Consider the following 18,244-nt stretch of genomic DNA (forward strand, 5'->3'; position numbering starts at 1 on the left):
AACGATCTTCTACGAAACAACATCAATTTTTCGTGACCAATCGAAATGCCGAAAAAGATTGGGTGAATAGTGATGGCTAGGATTTTGCTACACACATAAATATATTAAGAAAATAATTTTTCCCCCTAAAATCAACCATTTTATAACCCATCATTTTGTTTATAAATGATGATACTCCAATTATTAATATTAATATATCCAGGGGAAAAAGGTTCGAAAACATATGCATTATTAATCCAATGACACTTTTTCCTGTTATGTTTATTTCATTTTAAAAGTTGAATATAATTTTCTATTATCTTTAGCAAAGTGAACAAATAATGAGTCATGACCAAACATAAATAAATAATTATGAGTACCTAAGTATAATTAGAATCGGGTCACTAGTAAAATATTACTAACAAAAAGGTCAGCACAATCTAGTCAGATTCATACACATGACTCACGAGCACTGGTTCATTCAAGATGTTAAAAATCACAAGGCTATAACAATTTTTTATGTCAAGTGTATATTATTTAATCACTTCATATATCATTTTACTTGTATATACGATATTTTTATTCGACGAAGGATGTCCAATTAAACAGATGACAACCACATAGCTCCGCCCCTAGCACAATAATTAATAGATCACCCACTATAGAAATGAATCTCGTAATATACGATTTTAGATTTAATCGATTCTAATACAGATATTCAATACTTAATAAAAAATAAAATAAAATCTCTTATTGTATGATATTCAACTATCAACTCGATGGACATGTTTATTACTAATTAAGATTGATTTAATTAGTTTGGATTGCTTTCATGATTTAATCTAATTTATTATTAAATTAGGTTCCTAGTTCATCGTAACTAAATTAGTTGGCTATCCTGTCTATAACTAACTATAACATCAGTGAATAATTATTTTAATACATTATTTATATTAATTATTTTTAGATAATATAATATTTTGATAAACCAAAACCAAATAGGCGGCTTATTAGTATTGGATTACGACATGTTTGTGTCCCTTTCATTTTAAACACTATTTTGGTTTCTTTAATTTAATAGCTTCACAAAATGCCTTGTGATTGGACTAAAACGTGCATGGACTATGTTGCTCGAGCTTTTCAAAATTATTGTTGTATTTGTATTAAATTTTTTAAAATGTATTATTTTTGGAGCACTTGATATGCACCTATTGATATTTAAAAAAAAATAAAACTAACATGACAAATAGTAATCATTTTCTGACCTTTGTATTTTTAAAATAATTAAATTCTGAAGTTTTGAATTTTATAGGTGAGTATCATGAAATTTAACGTGTAAAATTTGAAAATACTTATTGAAGACAAAGCTGAAAAATTGATGGAATAAATATTTATTTCTACCCTAGCTCTTTAATTGGTCATAAGATTTTGATAAATTTCAATATATTCATTTTCCGAAATTATATGTAGTTTTTTTAAAAAATTATTACTACTTTCTTCGTCCATATTTACTTGTGCATATATAACTTCACTCACTCTTAAGAAATATTAAATAAAATAACAATTTGGTTATATTATCTCAAATTGAAGTTATCTAACTGTAAAGAAAAAATGGTACTACTTAATAATAAAGGTAAAAGAAGATGTAAATAATCAATTACTCTTCTTTACTTTTCAAAATTAAATAAATATAAATAAAAGTCTAATCTTAATATAATGAACAAATATAAGTGAAGGAAGAGAAACTCTATAAGCTCCTGATATATCAAGATTTAACAAACTGAAAAGGTCCGTGATTTGTTTGTTTGATTTTGACTTAAAATTTATATTTTGTAATATTAAACTCAAGATATGCCATCATATTAAAATATTTTTTAATCTTATAATTTAAAACATATCAGGTAATTAAATTAAAAAATATTTTCAAAAAATGATTTTTTTTATAAACAAACTAAAAAAAAAATGTAATACAAACGAATTGAAAGTACTATTAATAGTTTAGCATAGAATAAATTGAACTATTATTAATATCTTCCGCAGGTTACAGTCTATATCACAACGACTGACATTATTATAATTCATACAAACTATAGTTAATAATTAATACAACTAGCCGCTAGTAAACCAAGTCTAGACGACAATTTTATTAGACATAATATATAAATATGTTCTCTAACTTGATCACAGTTCATAATATTTATGTATTTTAATTTTGAATAAGCTTAAGTATACACATGAGTTTTAAATGACAGGTAAAACGTCAAGTAGGAAACATGTGTTACTTGTACATACTCAAAATTATAAAGCATATATATCAGATAATAATAATGTCAAGTTAAAGAATACGTTTATATCGTCAATTAATAGCCCTGCAGTTCCTTCTGATCTCACCATTATTTCCAGTAAGTGGGCTAATATTCCCCATTTTCACCATAGCAGATGCATAATCCCTTTTAAAAGCTTCACCATCGCTGCTATAACTCTTCACTAACGAATCCTGAGATCCGCCATTAAATAATTCCTGATCCGATTGAAGCAATCCACGCCGAGCCTCTAAGTTCTGATAATATTTATTATCGAATTGGCTCGGCGTTTGGATATCCAACGGGGCCAGATTTCCATCGCCGCCAGAAGCAGGGCACGTGGCCCTGAGTGTGGCGGCGAATCCCGAATCGATGTTGGTGTCGTTGTTAACGCGGTTACGGAAACTGGCGCACCGGGCTTGGCCGATTGTGTGGCTGCCGGAGAGGGCGGTCATTTCGGCGGCGTTTAGGCCTTTGGCGGAGAACATGGAGATCAAAGTTGAAAGGGTGGAAGTTGGCATGGGGATTTGGGCGTTGGCGGAGCTTAGGCTTGCGGTTCTTGCGTCTCTTCGGCCCAATTGCACGGTCCATGATGGCCCTCCTAGCTGCATAATAGGAAAAAAAATTAGAACGCAATGATCTAATTTACAAAATATGTATATAATGTATAAGTTATGTATATTTATAAATTTTCTCTATCGTGTTGTTTAATTTGATTTCAATTTTCACACGTGAATTGTGACCTTCAATTTTTGTCACACTTAAATTTATATAACGTTGAACAAGCAGATACGTATATTATATATGACGTTCTACATGGTAATTCACATGAGATACACATACTTAGTTGGTTGAACTATATACAATATTTTATGTTTAGGAATTAACTTACTCCTCTATTCTATTTCATGGTACTTGATTTATGAAAGATTTTTTTTTTTAAAAAAAAATGGATAGTTTTGAATATGCTACTATTTCGTTTCAATTTATTTAATGATGTTCAATTAGACCAAAAGTTCAAGAAAATAAATTGTTTGTAAATTAAGAATTATGACATTTTCTTGAGACAAACCGAAAGAAAGTATGCCATATAAAAAGATGGATGAAGTATGATACTTGTGTGGCTACCAAAACTTTTTATTAAGAATAAAATATAAGAACTTTAAAGTTAAATTATTTTCAAAAATATGAATGTAATATTCTTTTTAGAACATAATATCTAAATTGAAACAATAAAGTACGCGCATATATATATAATATTGATAGTGTAAATTAAAAAAACTTTTACGTAGTTATATAGTAATATTGACGATTAATATGGAACGAAGAATATTTTTGCACCAACGTAAGTATAATATGCATGTTTACCGACGCAACGCCTTCTTGGGCAGCAAGAGCAAGTATGTCTGCACAAGAGACAACATTAGGACAAGCAGCTTCAACTTGAGTTTTAATGGTGTCTATCACTTCAAATCCTCTTAAAGAGTTCATGCTTGGATTTGCATTCTTCTCTCCTGTAAATGATGACGTGTCATCCAGTAATATTGATGCATCACATCCCTAATTAAAGTAACCATATAAAGAAAAAAAAAACAATGTTAGAATAATATACACATGTGCATTAATTCGAAATAACAAAAAAAAGCCTAATTTATGATTTTTGATTTATAAGTCATAAGTCCATTCAAACAGGGGCGGACCCACTTTTGGTAGAGGGGTGTCAAGCGACACTCCTTCGTCGAAACATTATATTGTATATAAAGGTCAAATTTTAGTTTAATTAATAAATAAAAATAAAAATATTGACATCTCTTAAAACAAATCGAACGTTTATCATATTGTTTAAGAGGTTGCAAGATTTCCATGAAATTGTATGTTCAAGCCCTATTACCATTATTACCACCCCTTAATGAAAATCCTCCATTAAAATAGAAAATTTAGCTTACATTAACGAAACAATCATGGAAAAACAAGCGAACAATAGAGGCACCAAGTCTGGACTCTCTATTCACCGCTTCTTTCATTGCGTCACCAACAATTGTTTTTAGATTAGGGCACGACGCCCCATAATAATTGGATGACAATTGGGCATTGCTAAAGCAAACAAAACCAAATAAAACACACAAAAATGCCAAAATGAGGTTCTTAGTTAGGGATGTCATATGCTTAAATATAGATAATATAGCAATACGTTTTTATGAGAATGTGAATTGAGATGAGAAAGTAAGCATGCATGAGGCCCTTTATATACAAGTTTCTATTTCTATAAGCTACGTCAGCGAGTTAAGATTTCTGATTTAAAATCTGAAGAAACGAACATACGAACTAGTTGAAGAGGATTCAACATCAAATATTGTATACATAAAAAATAATTTTAACCATATATAAATAATACTACTTTCGTTTAAAAAAGAATGGTCTAGTTCAATTTGAAGCGGAATTTATAAGAAAATAAAGAAGATTTTTTCAATCTTGTAGTCCTAAATTAAAGTTATGTCAGATATATCAAAATGTCATTTAATCTTGTGGTCTTAAACATGCCATGTAAAAACCTAAAATTAAAGTGTTGCCAAAAAAGAAGGAGAAAGGAATCATTCTTTTATAAACATACTAAAAAAGAAAATAGATTATTTCTATTGAAACGGAAAAATCAATATAATTTTTCGCAAAATAATATTTGGATGAACCCCTAACCACAAACTGGCTCTGAGCTGTGTGTATTGAGAAACACAAAATGCCAAATCTGCTTAACTTTAAATTTTATAATTTACTTTTTATAGTAAGTACGTACTAGTAGCTAGAGAGAAATTAAATAACATGTGTACAAATTAAAAGTCTAGTATATATTCAAACTTAGCTGCCGAAGCGCGTTAGCGTGATCTCAATAATAAATTGTATATAGATACACCAAGGAACGTAACAAGGTTCTACTTCAACGTTATTTGAAATCAGATTGATTTAAAGTTTAGACACATTTGATCTTTTAACTTGTCATAAACATAAAAAAACTTATAAATTGTGGAAACTATCAATTTTTTCCTAATGCTTATACAATTCTAAGTAGGTGTTTGGCTAGGGGTGTAGCTACCCTATAGTGAGGGTGTCCAATTGAACACCCTTCGTTGGAAAATAATACCGTATTTATAAGTAAAATGATACACAAAGGGATTAAATAATAAATTTTGGGCATCCTTGTCAGAATAAGGTGTTGTAGCCCAGTGATTTTAGATGCCTTGAAAGAGCCCCAAATGCTCATGTGTTTGAATCTCACTAGCAACATTTTTTTCCTTTTTTTTTTGGACACCCTTCGTGAAATTTCTGGCTCTGCCGCTGCGTTTGGCCATGCGATATCATATCATGATATGAAATCGTGAGATGAAATCAGTGTTTGACATGCAATTTCATGCTAATGGAATCTCATATTCTCCAAAATCATGATTTGAGAATTCCATATCACGATTTGAGATTTTTTTAAATACAAAAATATATTCACAAGTTTATATTTTGTTAAAACAACATCACATTTATATCTACTAACAATTTATTTCATAGTAAATAAAATTTATAATCACATCATTACTTTTTAGAATTTATTATTATCACCAATATAAAATTTATTATTACTTTAAATTTGGTGAATATAAATGATAAAGTAGGAATTGATTTGGTGAATATAAATAAGAACAGAGGGAGTAATACTTTTTTGGTTTTTCATAATTAAAAATACTTCTCTTTCGGCTACATATAAAAATGTTTAAAGCAATTTAATATGAAAAAATGATAAAATTAGTGATTTATGTTTGATAATCACTACTTCAAATATGTTTGATTTTACCGCGAAATGAATGCACTGAAAATGTGTAATTGCACACAAGTGAAACAAGACATGAAACATTATGATATCGACAATTTAACACACAAGTGAAAATTTCATAGCTTGTACATTGTTACATAATTTTTTGCGAGAATACCAGAGTGGTGAAATATTTATGGTCTATGAGCAGAGGCAGATCTAGGATTTGGAGGATGTGGGTGCCACATCGTTCAAGTAAAGATAAAAGGATTGATTGCTTTAATTTTGGGTTACAATTTGTATTGATCTTTTTATTTTTATAAACAAATCGATCAAATATGCATGTTAGTAATATTTTCTTTTAGATATTCTGAAATTAGAGATAACTAAACAATTCAATTTTTATTTCCTTTTTGAAATTAGATGTCTTATTCGCTAAAACTTTGAGGGAAAAAAATTTCACATTAAAATTTGAGCTTGTATAAACAATCTAATAGTATTAACTTAATATATTCATATTCCATTTACTTTATGTGTTGTTGGAGATATATAGTAGGGAAAGAATAAAAATTGCAGTTTTAGCCAAGTCATCTTACTTAGCAAGAACCTTTAAATTAAAAAAAAAACTCTAATAATAATATTCATCATTTTTAAAACTTATATTTTTTTAAAACTACTATTTAAATATATTCTTAATAATATTTATTTGACGTTCATAATTTTGTACTCATTAATTGATAAAGAATAAACACGTAACACTCATATCAAGAGATTAGTAATTAGTGTAAGAGAAACTAAAAAAAAAAACTAAAAATTAATTGTGAAAAGGAGTCAATTTGAATTAATAAAGAATAGTAAATAAATAAGAATGAATGGAGAAAAAAAATTTAAAGTCGTTCACACAAAATAAAAGAAAAGAAAAAAAGGAGCAGTCAAAAAATTAGGTGCTGGCAGAGAGGTTTGATACCGCGATGTTGATGTTGTGTGGCAGACAGTCTCCTTCGCCAATTGAACTGTTTAACATTTCAATTACTGGATAGCAAAGTTTATATATATTGAATTATTTTATATATATNNAGGTGCTGACAGAGAGGTTTGATACCGCGATGTTGTGTGGCAGACAGTCTCCTTTGCCAATTGAACTGTTCAACATTTCAATTACTGGATAGCAAAGTTAATATATATTGAATTATTTTATATATATATATAAGTTTTTTCCAAGATCACTAGGTGTCGTGGCACCCCATCTGTCTTCGTAGATCCGCCCTTGTCTATGAGCATGAAAATATAGTTGCGAATGATATTGACCAACAAATGACTCAAAGTAACAATGTTGATTCCTCTTTTTGGTCATATGATTGAGAAATGCAAGTTCAATGTAAGGAGATTGTCCACTATGTGGGAGGATTATATTAAATACTAGTACACTACAATTTATGTTCAATTTTTTTTATTGAATTAAAGTTTGATCAATTAAAGTTAGATGAAACAATTACTTAAGTGGAGAACAAATAGATTTGTAATAATTTATTATGCGATTTTATAATTTTTTATTTATTTGGTAAGATTGAAGAAACAATTGAGATTATTTTAATAGTTTTACAAGTTATGAGATTCTTATGTTTACAACACAAAAATTTCATATCGCATATCCAAACAAACTTTAACTTCATCTCATGATTTCATATTATGATATCATATCATGATTCGATATCGCATGGTCAAACGGGCCCTAAGTATCAAATGATCACAAACCTCAATTCATAAATAAGATTTCGAGAATATCCTGAGATGCTACTAATAAATCGCATATATCTTCATGTTCCTTTTATAAATAAATGTTTATGATTACAAACTATCAAATACACAAAATTTTATAAAGATCCACTAGTCAACAATAGTAACATAGCTAGTTATTTTTTAATATAAACATTTCACAAATGGTACATGCGTACAAGCAATCTCTTCACGTGAAGTATGCATCTATTTTTTTTACAAAGTTAAGAATGGTGAGTTTTTTTTTTTTTTTTTACAAAATATAAGAGGTTGGATGTAGGGAGTACGTAGAGAGGTAGTGGTAGGTCGAAAAAGTATTGGGAAGAGGTGATCAACCATGACACGGTGCAACTTCAAAATCGAAGACATGACTTTAAATATGTAGAAGTGGAGGTCGCCTATCATGATAGAAGGTTAGTAGCAGTGGCGGACCCATGATTTTCGTTCAGGGGGTTCGAAAAATAAAAGTATAAACGTGTAAATAAGCCTTTAGAAATGGGATCCTTGAATTCTTTTGGGTTTAAAAGCACACTTTTAGCACGTTTTTTAAAATTTTTTTAAAAAAACTTGAAAAACAGAATTGAAAATAAAAAAAATTGGAACTAAAAAAGAAAACAAAAATACAGAAAATTTACCTTATATATACAGTGTAATTTTTTGCTAAGGGGGTTCGGGTGAACCCCTGGAACCAACGTGGGTCCGCCCCTGGTTAGTAGGGGTAGAGTATTGTCTTACATTGTGTAGGTTAGGACTAGTGATTACATTATTTTGCTGTTGTTATTACTTTTTTCTCTCTTATGCGTTCTCCATTATTTTCTTCTTCTTTTATCAGGATTTGATATACTTAAGGTAAGAGTCTTCGAAAATAACTTTTCTATCTCTACAAGGTAATGATAAGGTCTGCGCGCGTACATTTTACTCTTCCCAAATCTCAATTTATGAGATTTCATATTTTCATATATAAATTATTATTTTTATTTTTATTTTATCTTAGAACTCATATTTAAGCTAAAGTAATATTTGTACACCCAAATTCTTTTTAAAATTTTGAATTCACCTCTGTGACCGCATGCACCAACTATGTCTCTTGCATGCAAGAATATATAAAAGAGGGACACCAAAAAAAACTAGATAAGGTAGGGTCCCTTATATTTTGATTTCTATCTTTGGGAAAAATTACAAATTCAGAAAAGAGTAGGAAAATACATGCAAAAAAATACAAAAGTTGTAGCTGGGTCTCATTTTCTTGTAATTAATGACATGACGTTTTATTCAAAATATTGCATTTCCCTTTTGATTTCTTCCAATATTCGTCACTTAATTTCACTATTTCAAAAAAAGTTGGACATTATTGGGGCGGAGTTAGCCGCCGCCATGCAGGTTCAACTGAACCTAATAAGTTTTGTTCAAATAATATATTTATATTAATAATTTAATTAAATATATAAAATTTAAAATTCAGTTATGATTACTTAAAATCATCATTATTATAAAATGCAGAACCTATTAGGTTGAAATCACAAGTGAGTTTGGCTAATTTCATCTACAAGTGACTAAGTTGTTAACTTATATAGCTAGCTAGCAAATACTCAAGTCTAACTAATTAACTATAGTTTATTTTCGATTTGTATTGCGGTTTATAGTATTATTTATGTAGTTTCTATATATGTAAAAATAATTCAAAACAATGAAGAATCTATATCTGAATTTATACAGAACATTTAATAGTTTGACCCTCGTACTTCGAATCAAGCCACATAATTCGAAATAAATAAAATATTCTTAAGCGAAAAGAGGTCTCTATACTAGTTACTAACTATACATCGACAGAGAAAAAAATATTTACAATATTAGATCATTTTAAAAAATAAGTTTAGGTACTATAATTAACTATATTTAATAGTATTAATCCGGTTACCTATAATAAATGATAAATAACATGTTATGATAAATCGAATTAAAAAGTTTCTTATACTATCAACACATATAACTTAAATCTGACGCGATATTATTGGAAAATGCAACATAATTAGGCAGTTGGATTTCCATGCATTAAAAAAATAGAGAGATCTTATTGAACTTGTTGGTTCCCACCTAGCTAGCTAAAAGCACCTGGTCCAGCTCGGTAGGGGCTAGAGAGCTCTGTGAAAAATTATATTATTTATATATAGTTGATATTTTTTTAAAAAAATATGTATAACTAATGTTGAACTCTTTTGATTTCTTTATATGTTTACTTTTATATTAATTTTGACGTGAAAATTCTGACTCCACTTCCGATACTTATATTTTGACAAACTCATGAACACAACCTTTTGTTATTTAGGGACTTATTTATATAAAGTATAGTTGGACCAAGTCTATTTTCATTTTATTTGAATAAGCAAATTGGATATGTTCATTGTGTTAACAAACTTTTACCTGCTCAAAACATTTTCATACAAATTCAATTGTAAAGATATATTAGTACATCATTTTTGTGAAAGAAATCATAACAACTAGATGTTTCTTTGTAGTTTCTGAGACTCACTTTATTTGACGCCATTAATTATATTATTTACGTAGTCATTTGATTATGGTTTTTTCAAATATTTTTCAACTTATTTATTTGGAATATGTTGGAACTAAGTTATCATGTTTTTTATTTAATAAAATAAATAAACTTCGAACTAATCAAAACCTTAAGAAAATGAGTGAAGTGGCTCAAACAGAGTCGGATTTAGAATTTAAATATTATGATTTATGAATTCAAATTCAGGATTTTGCAACAACATATTTGATTTAATGATTTAAATTTATTATTTATAGTTATTTAGTAGATTTTAACACTATACATTGTCTGAAAATAAAAAATTATTCAGTTCGAATCCTCTCACTCTAATACCGATCATGGAATATGCGTGGGGAAAAGTTAGCATGTGAATCGATTTCTCTTAACGCGATACAAATTATCAATGATGTTTGAGAATCACTTACATGAATAATAATTTCTAAATTATTTTTAAAATAGGGAAAAGGGTAAAAAATGTCCTTAAACTATGTGAAAGGAACAAAAATGCTCTTCGTTTATAGTTTGACTCAAAAATGCCCTTACCGTCAATACTTTGGTCTAAAAATGCCCTTGCAGTCAATACTTTGGTCCAGAAATCTCCCTATGGTTACAAAATGGGTCAAAAATACCCTTTTTTCGAATAAATATATTATTTTTTTCTATTTAAACACATCTCCTTCCTAATTAAAATATTATTAAAGAACACTATTCTTGTTTTCTTTCTTCTAAAATCACTTTAACAAATAAAAATGTAGGAAATGTTTTTTTTCTTCTTAATCTCATTTTATCAATTAAATAGAATAACTTCATGTACCCTTTCGACAAATAATATATGTCATATATATAAATCATAGTATATCCATCATTAATTTATATTTATATAACGATAAAATAATTATAATAAAATAAGAAATATTTTCATATTTTATTTTTTTCTTAATTGAAGTAAGATAAACATTTGTTAATTTAAAAAAAAACATTATTATGAAAAGAATGTGTTAAAAAGAAAATAATAATATATTTATTTGGAAAATGAGCGTTTTTGATTCATTAAATAACAATAAAGACATTTTTGGACCAAAATATTGACAATAAGGGTATTTTTGAGCCAAACTATAAATTAAGGACATTTTTGTTCCTTTCATATAGTTTAAGGGCATTTTTAACTCTTTTTCCTTTAAAATATATGATTTCTTTCAATCTATTCAAGTCTTTACGAGCATAATATCCCATACGGCAATATCTATGCTAGTAGGGAAAAGGGTCTGATATACCCTTTAACTTTATCATTTAGAGCTAATATACCCCTCGTTATAAAAATGATTCATATATATCCCTACTTTTATATAAATGTCTCACATATACAATTTTCTTCTAACGGATGTGAAAAAACTAATTTTAGTATAATTTGTTAAATTATTTTTTAAAAAATATAATCCCATATGGGTATATTTAATCCTCCTCAAACATATATTATTTTTTTTTAACTTTTTTTTTGTTTCAATGACTAACTTAGATTTATTATTTTGATAGTCAAATTTTTTAAAGTTTTGCTAATATTCTTGTAAAATTTATATAGATGACCCAATTTTTTTCTTCAAATACAAAAATTAAACTACAATATATCCGAAAAAATAGTTTTAAATTTTTTTCTTTACACTAAGGAATGAAAGAAAAAATAAAATAAGAATAAGAAACTCAAATAATTATAATCAAAAAGTCAAAAAATAATTTATGTCCAAAAAAATTAAAATATACCTTGAAATTATCTAGAAAAATCATATATACCCCTAAATAATGTATTTAAGAAATCAAAAATATAAGTTTAAAACTAATTTTTCACTTCCATTAAATGAAGGGTATATGTAAGCTTATTTTGTGACGGTAGGAGTATATGTGAGCCGTTTGTATAACGGTAAGAGTATATATGAGCTACTTTTATAACGAGGGACATATCAACTCCAAATGACAAAGTTGAGGGATATATCAAGCCCTTTTCCCATGCTAGTGAAAAACAACAAACTAGCAAGTACCCAATAAATTAGTAAGAACAATAAAATTGGAATCTTTACCCGGTTTAATTCGGGGAGCCCAGTACCAGGAGCGGATCCAACATATGTAGGTTCACAAAACATAGTGGCTTTAGCTCAAACTTAAGTAAATATCTATAGACTATAAATATTTGACCGCAAACACATTTACTATCATACAGTAACTTCAAATCATTGTAGAGACCATAAACTTCAAATCTTGAATTGCTTCTAACCAAGAATACTCAAATACAATCCCCATATTAGATGGGAACTTTGACATGTTACATGCAGAGAAACTGTTTTCTAATATACTAATAGTTGCTCCACCTAGTTTAGCATGAGAAAATATTACATCAGCTGGCTTGCTCTATCAAATTTTGTTAGATTAAAGTTACTCAATGAAAGGGTTCCATAAGCTAGATAAGTCCAAAGACAAACCAAGTGGCTATTAGTTATAGAAGTTGGACTAGAATTAAGGATCAAGAGATATGATATGCCCGTTTCACTTGAAAAAAGTCTTGAGCCTTAGGAGATTGTGTAGCATGGGGGGAGGGGGACTGTGTGGCGTGAAAGCTAGATGAGCTACCTGGCTTCACAGTTGGTCGTGGTTGTTTCACTAGTGGAACCAATGACTGAACAACGTCTGCCATCAGTGGCCTGTAATCAGCCTCGGGTTGTACACACATTGCAGCAATAGCAGCAACTTGAATAACTTCTTTCATTGAATACTGACCCTCCAACACTGGATCCATTATCTCTACGACTTTTTCCCTATCAGTGAGACGGGGCAATGCCTAACAGACAAATGGGAATAGGAAGAGGTCAGCTAGACTAATGTTTCAATTCACTAGCGCGGCCTGAGGGGCATTAGATGGATGAATGAACATGGGATATATTATCTGAAATGTAGGATAGTATGCTTAAAATAATTATGAGAACCTACCCAAGAAACCAGAACGCCTTCGCCAGGAGATCTCTTCATATCAACTGGAACTCTCCCTGTCAACAACTCTAGGAGGACAACCCCATAACTGTAAACATCTGATTTGGTGGTCAAGTGTCCTGTTAATGCATATCTGCGATGGTTCAATGGAAGAAATCGACATTGATACGTTAAAATCTCACATAAAAAGGTACTGGTAAGTTAAGAGAAGACAACATCTCAATGATTACGCATGGAACTGCTATAATCTAACATAATTCAGCTAAATGAAGGGTTCTTACTCTGGAGCAACATATCCCTGTGTTCCCAAAACTCGAGTAGAGACATGTCCACCAGCTTTATCAGATCCAAGCTTGGCCAATCCAAAGTCAGAAACTTTGGCATGGAAATTTTTGTCCAGAAGAATGTTGCTACTTTTGAGGTCTCTATGTATAACTGGGGGATCGACATGCTCATGTAGATATTCCAAACCTTTAGCAGCCTCCAAAGCTATTCTTAATCGGGTCTTCCAGTCCAACTTCGGACAAAAATTATTGGAACCTACAGATTGAAGAGTAACACTTTCATCAATAATTTGAAAAGGAAAACTTGAAACAATGTGAAAAGAAGGTATAAGAATAGGGACGGGCCATTTGGCACAACTTGGAACAGTAAACGGTAAGCAGGAATTTCACATGCCAGTAGAATTTCAGGAAAAGACGTCCTTTGCTTCAATTGAAGTTGGTATTAACATACAATTTAGCGTGTGGTTTTCTACACTTGAGAAAATAATCTCAATTACCTATGAGGACACCATAAATAATCACTCATTCATGCGTATGGCAAACTTCGATATGTCTAAGAATGTCATTTGATGAGGATATCCATTTATCACTGCCATACCTATGAAGTATTTTTTCCACATTGGCTTTTCGAGGAGAGAGGACAGGCTGCTACTAGATTCCAAAAAATGCCCAAAACCATAACATACCTTTGATTGGATACAAGTGCTCCTGTAAACCACCATTTGCCATGAACTCATAAACAAGCAATTTATGGCTGCTTTCTGAACAATAGCCAATCAATGACAGCAAATACGGTGAGCGCAAGCGGCATAGCAACTCCACCTGATATTTGATAACAGAAATCATTCACCAAAGTAAAGGAGAGGCAATAAAACAACATGTAAAAGAATAATCAGAGTCCTTTAACTCTTCTTGGAGTTTCAAAAAGGGTTTAACTGAAACTCTGTACTTTGTAACTGTTTGACTCACGGGTTGAAAATAGTTAGAAAATCATATAACATTGGAAAGGCAATGTTGAGATTGTGCAACTTGTGTTTGTTTGATTCATAATCGAGCAATTTGCTTTATATTAGATTACATCGTAACGTGAAATCTTTCGAAGATCAGGACATTTGTGTATTTGTTTTCTTGCTAATGACGACAATATCACATCTTCTTTTGGTTTATATTGAATTTATATTTGCAATTACCTCCACTTTGAATTCTTCCTCCCCCTGTTTTCCAGCCTGATCCATCAGCTTAATTGCAACCTTCCTCCCATCTTGAAGTACTCCTCTATACACTGACCCGAAAGCACCATTTCCAATCACATTAGATTTTCCAAATCCACCAGTTGCTGAATGCAGCTGCTTAAATGTGAAAACCTGAAGTCCCTTCTCTGCAATAACTTTCAGATTGGAGAAACTATTGCCCTTGTCCCCACAAGCACTCTCCGTATCTGGACGGAGTAACAAAAATGTATCAAGACTTTAGCTTTCCCAAAACATGAACTGACAAAGAAAAACACAATGTGAAGGTGTAAAATTGTGCCTTAGGAAGCAATTCCTATGCAACACAAGCCAAACAGTTTGAGCTAGTTTTATAAACAACTAATAGAGCACAGTGTCGAGGGTGAAAATTTGTGCATTAAGAGCATTTCCTCAGTATAACAAGCTGGAAGATCAGTGCTAATTTTATCAACAACTACTAAAGCATAGTGAGCAGGGTGTAAATTTGTGCATTAGGAAGCATTTTCTCAGTATAACAAGCAGGAAGATTAGTGCTAATTCTATTAACAACTACTAAAGCACAGTGAGCAGGGTAATAATTTGTGCAGTAGGAAGCATTTTCTCAGTAAAACAAGCAGGAAGATTAGTGCTAATCTATTAACAACTACTTAAGCACAGTGAGCAGGGTAATAATTTGTGCATTAGGAAGCACTTTCTAAGTATAACAAGCAGGAAGATTAGGTCTATTTCTTTAAAAACTACTAAAGCACAGTGAGCAGGGTGATAATTTGTGCATTAGCAAGCATTTTCTCAGTATAACAAGCCGGAGGATTAGTGCTAATTCTATAAACAACTACTAAAGCACAATAAGCAGGGTGTAAATTTGAGCATTAGGAAGCATTTTCTCAGTAAAACAAGTTAGACAATAGTGCTAATCTTATCAACTACAATTAAGGCTCAATTCCAAACTAGTCAAGGTCAGTTAGAAAAATCTTCTCCATTAAGTTGAGGAAACTTAATCTGCTACTAATAATTAAGGCATTTCACTCAGAATTTCAACAAATTGTAACCAACATTACATCTTTTCCATTTGTCACAATGACAATGTATGTTTCTTCTTTCTTTTCCTAAAATAGAAAAAACTGACCCCCACCCCTCCCTCCTCTTTTTTCTTTCTTCTTTCCCCCCTTAACTCAGTGCAATCCTCTTTCAACCCAAATCTTCATAAAGATCAAAACTTTCTGCAATACATTCAAGAATCCCATAGCCACAACTCAAAAATATGTAATGCAGTCTTTTCCATTTGTCACAATGACAATGTGTGTGTCTTCTTTTCTTTTCCTAAAAAGGGAAAAACTAACCCCTCCCTCACCCCTTAGCTTAGTGCAATCCCCTTTCAACCCATATCTTCATAAAGATCAAAACTTTCTGCAATACATTCAAGAACCCCAAAGCCACAACTCAAAAAACATGTATGCAATCCTTTCCATTTGTCACAATGACATCGTGTGTTTCTTCTTTTCTTTTTCTACAATAGAAAAAACTGACCCCCACCCCATACCCCTCCCTCCCCTTTCTTCTTTCCCCTTTTAGCTCAATGCAATCCCCTCTTGACCCATATAAACATAAAGATCAAAACTTTCTGCAATATTCAAGAACCCCCAAAGCCACAACTCAAAAAATGTACCTAATTCTTGAAATACTTGTAACCAACTTACAAAAATTGTAAAGACAATACTTACAAGTTCGGTTCTTGAGACGCTTAGCCACTTTGTTACGGATATAACAATAGTAACTAAAAGCAACAAATAAAGAAGCAATGGCAAGAGAAGCAAAGACCAGTATAGTAACTGCAATGGCCCTTTCTTTCTTATGGTACTCCTCATTTTCAGCTTCCATTGGTGCACAAGATGTTACTACTAAGTACTAACAAAAAATGAAGACACCCAAAGAGGGGGTTATAGAGAAGCCATTGGAGAGTGATGTTTAACTACTCTATTACTCCTGTGATGTTGACAAGACTAATTGGGACTGAGTCACAAAACAGTCTTTTTTTTCTTCTCTCTCTCCTCTCTGATTTCTGATTTTTCCCAGGTGTGCATTTGTCTTCTTTTGTGCTATGCGCGCGGGAAACAGTGTACAAAAAAGGTACAATTAATTATTTTCTTGCTTATAAGTCCCTAGCCTCATTGTGGCTATAGAAAAGAATGTTTGTCTTTATTATACTACTAAGAAAAATGAAATAAGTTGTCAAAATTATAGAAATCTTTTTCGAGTTTTATATCTCAATTATTTATTTTCAAGGGTTGAGCTAGCAACGGTCAACTTCTTTTGGTGAAAAAATAGTATTATTTATATATGATTTAAATTACTTTTTACATATAGTAGAAGTTGAATTCTTTTTCGCTTGAATCCCTAACAAAATCTTGGCTCTTCCGCTAGTTAGAATAAGTATTTTTTTTCCTAATTTGATTATTCTTTAATTCTAATATTTCATATGACATGTTTAAGATCATATAATTAAAAAAATATTTTGATATATTATACATACTTTTAGTTGATCAATGAATTCAAAAATCATTTTTATTTTAATTAAATTTTGTGTCTAATCAAACTAAGATAAACAGATTGAAATAGAATGAGTAATTAAAGAGTGATTATGAAGTTGCAAATGGTTTAGAGTTAAGACCTCTAAAGGCAACACGAAGGCCCCATGGATTATAGAAGCTGGACACATCAACCCTTCGATTAGTTTTATTAACCTTTCTAATTCACTTTAGTTTTATTAGCTTTGTTTGTGTTTTCACAATCATTACATCACTTAATTATGTCCCAGTCACGAGTTAATCGATGTTTAGTGTACGAAATATTTATATCAATCCATTTAAAGTATGATTATTAAGTTTTTTTGAAAAAAAAAGAGTTTGTTTAGATATGATTGTCACTAGCTAGATCCTTGAGTCATTGTCTTTCGTTTGGTAGCAACATATTTGTTTAGACCCATTTATTTGAATTCCTAGTTTTTTTATCATGCTTTCTTGAGATTGTTGTGATATTATTAATCATCAAACAATGATATTATTTCATTGCACAAAACTCGTTTTTGTTATCATTTAATTATGTGTGTCTTTGCGAGTTTTTGAAATTACAATTCGTGCTAAATTTTGGCCCCCATTTACGTGTATCTCACATATATTAGATCAAACATAGGTGTATTTGTTGCAAATACATTCTATCTAAGCGGATTTTATCTCGATATCCCAAATACATGTATTTAATGTGATTCACATGTAATTGAGATATATTCATTCCCTCTGGCTTGCTTTCCTTTTATCTCGCTTGCCACTCACTATATTTGTAGTATTTAAATTGAA

The 18,244-nt window shown here is 30.4% G+C and overlaps 2 protein-coding genes across 3 annotated transcripts; both read right to left on the reverse strand.

The window, feature by feature from the left end:
* Positions 1 to 2,295: 2,295 nt before the first annotated feature.
* Positions 2,296 to 4,444, reverse strand: LOC125875728 (peroxidase P7-like). The gene is made up of 3 exons (XM_049556751.1): positions 4,229 to 4,444; positions 3,651 to 3,842; positions 2,296 to 2,887 (listed from the first exon to the last, which is right to left on the reverse strand). Exons 1-3 carry the CDS (start codon positions 4,442 to 4,444, stop codon positions 2,336 to 2,338), a joined length of 960 nt encoding a protein of 319 aa, XP_049412708.1. The 3' UTR covers positions 2,296 to 2,335.
* Positions 4,445 to 12,684: 8,240 nt separating this feature from the next.
* On the reverse strand, positions 12,685 to 16,927 carry LOC125875725 (probable serine/threonine-protein kinase PBL7). Of its 2 annotated transcripts, none has more exons than XM_049556748.1 (6): positions 16,613 to 16,927; positions 14,853 to 15,100; positions 14,349 to 14,484; positions 13,660 to 13,918; positions 13,379 to 13,511; positions 12,685 to 13,229 (listed from the first exon to the last, which is right to left on the reverse strand). In XM_049556748.1, the coding sequence occupies exons 1-6, from the start codon at positions 16,767 to 16,769 to the stop codon at positions 12,915 to 12,917; spliced, it is 1,248 nt and encodes a 415-aa protein (XP_049412705.1). In that variant the 5' UTR covers positions 16,770 to 16,927; the 3' UTR covers positions 12,685 to 12,914. The 2 variants fall into 2 exon arrangements, with proteins under 2 accessions (XP_049412705.1, XP_049412706.1); XM_049556749.1 differs by having other exon boundaries at positions 13,162 to 13,292.
* Positions 16,928 to 18,244: the final 1,317 nt, after the last annotated feature.

Source organism: Solanum stenotomum, chromosome 9, assembly GCF_019186545.1.
Source record: "Solanum stenotomum isolate F172 chromosome 9, ASM1918654v1, whole genome shotgun sequence".
Classification (NCBI taxonomy): Eukaryota; Viridiplantae; Streptophyta; class Magnoliopsida; order Solanales; family Solanaceae; genus Solanum; species Solanum stenotomum.